Below are 8609 nucleotides of genomic sequence, written 5' to 3'. Positions count from 1 at the left end.
CTGAAAATTACCTACAGCAGTTTGGAGAATGGAGGCTGCTGCTCCTTGGTCACTGAGAAGGTCACCAGATGCTCTTGTGAAAGCCTATTTGCCAGCCAGAACTGAGAGCTGCTGCTTTGGCTGCCTCTCAAACACAGGGCTACAACATGCTTTCCAGAAAGGTTCAGATGGAAGAGATTACTCACAAATTGCCTTTGTCATCACTCAAGAGAAGAACTGTCTCTAGCTGGAAATATTTCAGAGATATTTATTGTATTCTGAAAATTTCATTTTATTTCTAACTTATTTACAGTTAAACATTCAGAATCATAAAATATGAAGTATAAAATATTTAACAAAATAGATGCAGTCCATGTTGTTCAGGTGCACCATAAATATATGATGAAACAGTAAACAGCATAGGAATTTTCTGATGGTCCTCTCTGTCATTGACCAGGAAAAAGAGTATGTAGACCTGCCTCATACATTCTGGTCTGACCATTATGGCATCAATCTTTCATTTCAGAGAGAACAACACCACCACTCTGGTTTCTGTGTCCTCAGTCCTCCACAGTTACCTTCACTGTCTAAAAGGCCAACACTATAAGTTCAATACATCAGATCCCCTCTGAAGTTGGTATAGTCATATATTCAATACATTTTTTTTAATACAGAATTTCCTAGAAAAGAAGAATCAGGTAATTCAGTCCATATGAACAAAAGAGTCATTTATTATATATATATTCTCTAGTAAGTTATAATAGTCTCTTGGATTTTAAATGTCTTTTTGCTATTTTCAATGCTTAAAAATTATAATTTTAAAACATTAAATATTGTGTTATATACATTATGATTTAATTAATCATTCTAAACACGGAGCCTTCTCCAAGTGAAAACTTGGATGAAACAGAAAACAATTTCATTACATAACAGGCTTTAGAAGTTCACTTCATACAACCATAAATTTGACTATATGAAAAATAGCCAAACATCAATTTGCTCCTATATGGGACTTTTTTCTGTTTGTTTTTCTGATCTTGGGGAAAGGGGGTTTTGGCTGTTGTTTTTGTATAAACTGAAGGACAGACCTAGTCATTACTTTTGTCAATGTTCAGTATTTTAACTTTTTTTAATCTCCTACCTATTTTATATAAAATAACAAAATATACAGAGAAAGCTGAGTTTGTTACATTAGTTCATACACATACAGTAAATAAAATTTTTTAATGTATGGCTTTGCAAAGGTAGATTATGAAGTGACTTTTGTATTTTATTTGTTTAAAAGCATTTTAAGAGAACGTGTTAGTGTGCTTACAATAGCGGCCATGGTATTCGGATGTCGAGCCAAGAGTTTAATGCTAGGATCACCAGAGGTCTTGCCTGACACTGCTTCTGCAGCCCTCAGAAGACAAATGTAGTTTATTACAACCTCATCTATCTTAGCTATAATTTCCTGCTGCTGTGTTTCAGAGTTCATGACTTTAACTAAACGCATGCAGGCTTCTGTTAAGCAACAGAGTACTTGAAAGCTGGAAGTCATAGCTAAAAGCATTTCCTCAGGGCTTTTATCAGCCATGGCCATTTTCCTGCAGGCACTTCCCAACTGTCTCGATTCCAAAGATAACAGTTGTTTGTACTTAGAAAGTTTAAGGTCATATGTTTCTGGATGTAAATCTTCTCTCTTGCCCATACTTGCTCGGACCAGTGAGAGTAGCTCATTGGCATCCTTTTGTGCTGCAATAAATCCATCAGGCATTGCATATGTCTTCTCTTTCATCACGTTTATTCGTGTGATTCGTGCATCGAAGGCTACATCGTTGAGATTCACATCAATTTGGCCACCTTGGGTGTCAGCACTGCTCTTCTCATGCTCATTGACTGCATCACGTGGGGGCTCAGCAGCTTTCGGGGACTCAAACACTTTCTGCTCATTGTCTCCGGATGACTGAGCAACTGGTTCTGTGAGCTCACACGGGGTCTGTGGTTCGAAGAGATGTGAGAGCTGATGGCTGTCTCGGTCATCTTCCTCCTCATGGTCATCATTTCCTCTGCTGAGGAAGCAATAGCTAAAGGGGCCCCGACACCTCCAGGCGCTGCTGGTCAGCTTTCGCAAGGGCAGTGTTCGACACTGCTTGGAGTCCTTCTGACTGGTGCCAGTGCCTGAACACTTCTTACTGTCCTTCTTATCAGTGCTGACGTACACACAACTCTGAGAGTAACTTTTGGACAGCTTTTTGCCCAGGGAAAATTCCACCCTTCTCTCCGATTTGGAGTCATCCTTTTGGGTGGTGTCCAGGCATTTCAAGCTGGCCGTGGCTGCCTTCTTCTCAAGCAGCATCTCAGTGCCTGCAGATCTTCCAATGCTGCTGCTGCTGCTGCTGCGTCTCAGCATTTTCTTGTTCTGCGGCATCCTGAGGCTTCCTCCTATCATGTCATATGGCCATAAACTAACTGTTGCCCCACAAGCCTGATTTACTTTGGGAATGTCACAAGAGTCTTCATTTTGACTTGGCACCTTTGATTCTGATAGCATGGATGATAGCATGATGGAGTCAGCTAGAGGCTGTCTAGGAAAAGCTGTAGGCATGCCTCCTTGTCTTCCCTTTTCAGGCTCTGTGAAAGCTACACTAGGGGTAGTAGAAGAGCAGACAGAATAATTAAGCATCACCCTGATAATATTCATAGGCTGAACTTTTAAATATCTTTTAACAGTCAGTACAAATGGTTTCCTGGTACTTCCCAATGGTCCCCATTCCTCAAAATATTCCATTAAAAGTTCATTACAAGTCTTTTGTATTTCACTAAAATGCCTTTTACAACCGGTCATCAAATTGTAATTTATGAATAAGTAATTGTTCATTTCACTACATCAGACTTACTCAAGAAAAGGAATAGCAAATTGTGTACAAAACATCCTCAATCTCCCCTAATACATGGATTGCATGTTTTCTATTAACTAATTAGATGAATAATTTCAGATTAAAATACCTTCTTTAACTACACCTGAAAGAGCATGGAAAGATGTACTCATAGTACTTTTGGTTTGGTTTTGTAGCAGTTTTTGGAAGAGAAAGATTATTTCTCATTTTAAATCTTAGTCTGTTCCACTTTTGGATTTTCATGCATTCACACACTAGTGCTACATGTGGGTTGCAATCCAAGAAGAGGGAAACATTTAAAATTCAGCTGAAAGAATTTCAATGCTGTCTCTGAAAACTGCATTTTTTATAACTTTAAAGAAACACCTACTGTCAGATTGTGAAGTAAATTCATGCTTAATAAGGCAGTGACATTTTCTTATTCTTAACATCTAGAGCTTTTTATTCATATTGGCATGTTTTTGACAACCTGCTAAAATAGCATATAAGACACCTAAGAAATGAATCAACGGTTTTGCTCCCCTATATTAATAAAACTTCTGAAGTAATTTTACAATCTAACAAGCATCTGGGACTCAACTGACTGTGGATTTTGGAGAGGCTTCCAAAGAGTGGAAGAGAGGCCTCTCCATTAGTGTCCCTCCAAATATTATAACTGCAATGAGAGGTTTTTTTAAAAAGTTGATCTTTGTATGCAGATCATCAGAATATCTCAACAAATAAAATGAATGAGTAAACTGAAGGTCTAATCTCACTGTCTGTTACAGCGTGATGATGTAGTTCCAGATAAAGATAATAGAAATGTCTTATTTAGACCTCAACATGAACTTGTAACTTTAAGAATAAACAGAAGAAACACTCTATTACTGCTGTACCTGTAGTTTCTTTTATCTTGGGGATCCGATGACATCCTTCCCTCAAAGTGCCGAAAAGTGGTTCAGCATTGATTGCTGAATGCACAACAGGCACCGTCATTCTGTGACACACGGCTTCAGGCTGCTGGTGCAGGTCCTTGTATGTCGTTCCGTGGTTTGGAAGAATGGCAGCTCTTTCATCTGCTGGAACATAGGCAATGCCCTTCATTGATGGATCAGAGATGATGTGTTTACCATCAGAGGTACAAAGAGGGGATTCAACGGGGGTAGCACACGTGCTACTGCCTGTGCTGCATCCTGCATCCACTGAAGAGCACTGAGAGCTCTGCAGCGAGAAATGGCCTTCACTTTGCAGAGATGACATGCGCTTAGCCAAGTGATACTCACAAAGTCTAGCCACACCCTGCTCAGCTTCTGGAAGCTTTGAAGGATGGTCATCTGCAGATAGATCAGTATCTTCTGCATCATTTAGGTCTTTGGCTGAAGACACGGGTGTCATATCTGACAGGAAGTTTTCACCTTGGCTAAGCCCTGAGGTGTCATCCTGATCCACCTCAGGATCCACTTCATCCTTACAGTCAGTTTCTGTTTTACCAAGGACAGGAACTCTTGGAAAAGTTTTCCCATTAACTGTTTCTGGGCTTGGCTTATCTGCTGCCCCATCATCGGCAGCGTACCATCTTTGGCGAAAGGCAGTTCTCTCCACATTGAAAGTGCTTAAGCGCTGGCTGTCTCTTGCTGAAAGAGTTCCAAATTTAGCTTTTAGATCTTCATCAGACTCTGCTTTTTTATTTCCCTGTTGCTTTTTCACAGTAGCATTGCCATCAGAGGATGCTTTTACTTCGCTGTCTGTCATCTTATTTTTCCTTTTACTAGTGCAAGAATATACCAAGGATCCCATGTGCAATTTGCTAAAATAATCAGTGACAGATTTTGTTTCCATGGTCTCTGGCTCCATTTCCATGTTATCGGAATGAAGAATCTGCTTTGAAGGCACAACTTTTGACTGTAGCTCTGCAGCCTGACCACCAGCCAAAGGCTGTGAGGGCTTCATACCTGGCCCTCCAGCCTGATTCTTAGCAATGGGAAATTCAGTCTGCTCTTCCACAAGCGGTTGGTAGCCTTCACTTGTGGTCAAAAACATACGTGCGGTGTTTTCCGACTGTTTCTGTGCTGCGGCTAGTTCAGAGCTTTCAGTCATTTCAGAGGAATTTGTTTCATTGCCAGAATCTGAAGATGACTCAGGGCTATATGCTCGCAGGATAGCTACACCTGCAAGCCACAAAAAATAAGAGTCAATTAAATGACAGTAGCTGAGGCACCTGGATAAGTGACAAGCAAAAGGGGGTGTATTAGAGACAAAAATATTCTTTGTAAGAATACTCTGACTTTATTGCACAGTTCCCAAGACAGGTAGTTTAATAACAGTGGTGGCTCCATTAAACATGAAATACGATGTATGAAAAATGATGGCAAAAAAATAAAAGGAAAACTAAAAAAAAAAACCAAACCAACCCTCATGAAATGGAGTACTTCCAAAGCTAAATGGATGAGATGGAATGATTCTCAATGAATAAATGTAACTATGGTGAAAGAACCTGAATTGTCATTCGTCTGCTGTTCCTCTGAAGCAGCCAAAGCTTCTAGTGCTTGAAGAGTAGAGACTACAGCATCATCTAGCCCCTTCTCACACTTCCCCTCTGTATTAGTAGGGACAGCATCGATAAGCGACACTGGAATGTCATCATTGCCTAGATTACTGTCTTGCTCCTTCTTGTCTCTAGGCTGTGTCGCTTGATTCTGAGAGTCTTCCTCATCAGAACTGTCCCTGAAACCAGGTGGAGGAGCAGCAATGGCCATGTTTAAGGTATGCAAAAGGAAATCATCTTCATTGTCATCACCTTCCGGAGGTGGAAGTGAAGTCAAATCAATAATGTCATCACTAGAACCAGAAAGGCTGAGAAGAGCAGGCCTATTGATTTCTCCTACCATAATATCTTCTTCACAGCTTACTTCATCTTCATCTTCAGCATCATCTGTGTTTTCTGCATAACAGATATCATGCAGCAAAGGCTCTTCTATCCCTTCTGCAGCTCCAAATATTTTACCATCGCTTATAGTTGCGTAAACAGAGTTTGTAGCAAACTGAATGCTTTCAGCATCTGGTGACAACTCCAGGCCTTTAATATCATTGGCATTACTAAGATAAATGGCTCTTTGTTTTTCTAATACTTCTGGACTTTCATCCAAAAGCCTTTCATAGCCAAGAGTCTGCGGACTGAGACCATCCAAATTGGGATCTCCAAATATAAAGGAAACTTTTGCTCCCCTGGGAGAATCCTGTGCTTTCTTGCTAGGTTCCAAACCTGAGAGGGACAGCAGTGAAGGCTGGTTAAAATTTCTGGTTTCTTCTGTTTCAGCAGGGTCACTTTGCTTGGCCAGATGCTGATCAAATCCACCTGAATTATAAGTATTTTCTATGTACAGATGTCTGTGCTCTTTTGGACATAACAGACTTTCAGAAACATCTATAGTCTTCTGCTTTGGGTCAGCAAAGGACATTTGCGCCTCCTGATCTCCTTCAGCCAGGAAAGTGGTAGATTTTGGTATACAATTCCACTCAGAAGCAAGGATATTATGCTTCCCTCTATTTTCAGGTCCTATAGCATGGTGAAATAAAGTCAACATTGTGAAATCAAAGAACAAAGTCAAATAATTTGTAAACAATAATTTGTTGATGCTAAGTATTAAACACTCTGAATAGGATAGCTGAGCCATCAAATACTTCAAAAAAGTGTTTTCAAATTCATCTCTGTTCTAAATTAAATACCTGTTGACTTAATGACCTAAAGTTTAACTGGTACTTCTGTGCTCTAAAACAAATCTAAATCTCAGCTAGGTATAAATGCTGTTCCTACTATGCTAAAGGCATAGTAACACAAAAGCATCTGGTTTCTACAAAACCATATGTATTCTGATAAAAGATATATGCATATAAAATAATAGCACTCACAGGAAGAGTGCATCGGTCTACTAGAGTATGAAGGAAATTCAACACATCATTTATTTTACCATGGAAATGCTATCATAAACTGGGTAGTAGTGTTCCTAGAACACTACTAAGCTGAATTGAACACTGTGGTGCTAGGTCTGAGCCAGCAATCAGATGTCATTTGACACAGCTTTCTATTTATCTGGAGGTGCTCTGGCTTAAGTTGACTTCTGCTTTATACACTGGACCATGGGTAACACAGTGTGAGATAAATACCTGTTTCTCGGCCCCCTGCATTTTTCTTGTTGGCCATGTTAAATATTGAACGCCTTGAGTCAACCAGCAGTCTGTAGTATCCAGCTGTTAGGCAAGCAAGATTCATTGCATCTGATGACTCCATCAGAAGAGTAATAGGCTAAGAAGAATAAAATCAAGTTAAGGCTGCTCCTCCTCAGTTTGTTTGCCTGTTGGCAATACTATTACATCGGAGCAAAAGTAATTACATCACAAACACCACAATGAAAAATACACGTGAGAATTTGTTCTCCTCACTACCTATATCAAACAGTGTAAAATGTTCAGTCAAGATTGGAGCTGTAGTAAGGTAGAAGTCCAACTAGACATGTTAACAACTGATTACTCTCTTTCTGAATGAAGCTAACTATTTTAAGACTCTTGCTCCATCTTTTTCTTGCATAGATATCTTACTCTGGTAAAAGCATTATTTAACATTACTCTGAATATGCCAGAGGTGAAGAACCTGGTACAGCAGGTGCTGGAGTCTTGCAGTTGGATGGGAATCTGCTGCTTCCCTGAAAATGTGGTGCACTAAGTATATGCAAAGAAGCATGACAGGGGAAGCAAACAGTCAGGGAAAGCTGAGGTTCATGAAATACAGCAGTCAGGTTAAAGCTATCATTACACTGCAAGACAGGCCCAGGTTAAAAGATTTCAGTGTTTGTGGCCTGATGTTACTGAAAAGAAAAGTGGTGAAAAAATAAGCAGATAAGCAGAGACAAAGAGATTGGAGAAAGATTACCAGAAGTGTGACCAGCAAAGAAAACAAACATAAAACACTAAAAAAAAGACAGTCCTAACAAAAAGTGAGACCTCAGAGCTTTGAAAAATTGTGGCTGCCATGTTAGCAAGCACTGAACCCAAGACATCTATGTGAAACATACTTTAATTCATTTTTCTTTAATTCATTTTCTTTTAATTCAATTTTCATTTTCTTTCACTTTTCTTTATGTATACATTTTCTTGCCTAAAAAGTTTGTTCAAGTCTCTATAGCTTTTAATACCAAAAGCTGATCTCCTCAAATATAATTTAATACGGTGGCTAGCCTCTACAACTCCTAGACAGGAAATAAAAATGAAGCCCTCACCAAGATGCATAGATAGAAATGAGGCCACAGACAAGCCATGTTATCACTCACAGTTTGTAGTGACTCATAGTATGTGGACATTTGTGACAATTTATCATAATTTAGCATGCAGAGCCCACTGTCACAAGACAGATGCAAGGACCTATATCATTCATTCCAGGAGGAATATCACATGTAGGCTCTCCAACCTACTCAACCCCTTACTAGTAAAAAGACAACTGATTCTGGTCAAAGCTGTGGCCAAAACATAACTGATCACAGCTTACTACCCAACCCACAATAGGTCTGATGAGTTTTTAAAAGCCTTTGCTACAGCACCTTAGGCCACAGTGTTCCAAGTGCCTTGAATGTTGTATAAATTTTTTTCACCAACTTGGAAAAATATATTCAGGTTGTTTTTCTTTAACCTATTTTTGCTACAGCTTGAGCTTCTATTCAGTACATGCTTCTTTTAAGGTATTCAAATATAGCTATTATAGTTACTATAAATTATTAAATC

At 39.4% G+C, this 8609-nt stretch overlaps 1 protein-coding gene across 3 annotated transcripts in view; it reads right to left on the bottom strand.

Annotated features, from left to right (window-relative positions):
• Positions 1 to 223: 223 nt before the first annotated feature.
• The window catches only part of FRMPD4 (FERM and PDZ domain containing 4), a 291675-nt gene continuing 283289 nt past the window's right edge, over positions 224 to 8609 (bottom strand). For 2 of the 3 annotated variants that reach the window (XM_058045278.1, XM_058045279.1), the window contains 4 exons: positions 7002 to 7140; positions 5332 to 6393; positions 3734 to 5005; positions 224 to 2601 (listed from right to left, as the gene is read on the bottom strand). In XM_058045278.1, coding sequence (XP_057901261.1) covers positions 1250 to 2601; positions 3734 to 5005; positions 5332 to 6393; positions 7002 to 7140 — 3825 coding nt within the window. In that variant the 3' untranslated portion in view covers positions 224 to 1249. Of the gene's footprint in view, positions 2607 to 3733; positions 5006 to 5331; positions 6394 to 7001; positions 7141 to 8609 lie in introns of all 3 variants that reach the window. The other variant, XM_058045280.1, reaches the window with a different exon arrangement.

This window comes from Melospiza georgiana, chromosome 2 (assembly GCF_028018845.1).
Source record: "Melospiza georgiana isolate bMelGeo1 chromosome 2, bMelGeo1.pri, whole genome shotgun sequence".
Lineage (NCBI taxonomy): Eukaryota > Metazoa > Chordata > Aves > Passeriformes > Passerellidae > Melospiza > Melospiza georgiana.
This window is presented reverse-complemented; position numbering and strand designations above follow the sequence as displayed.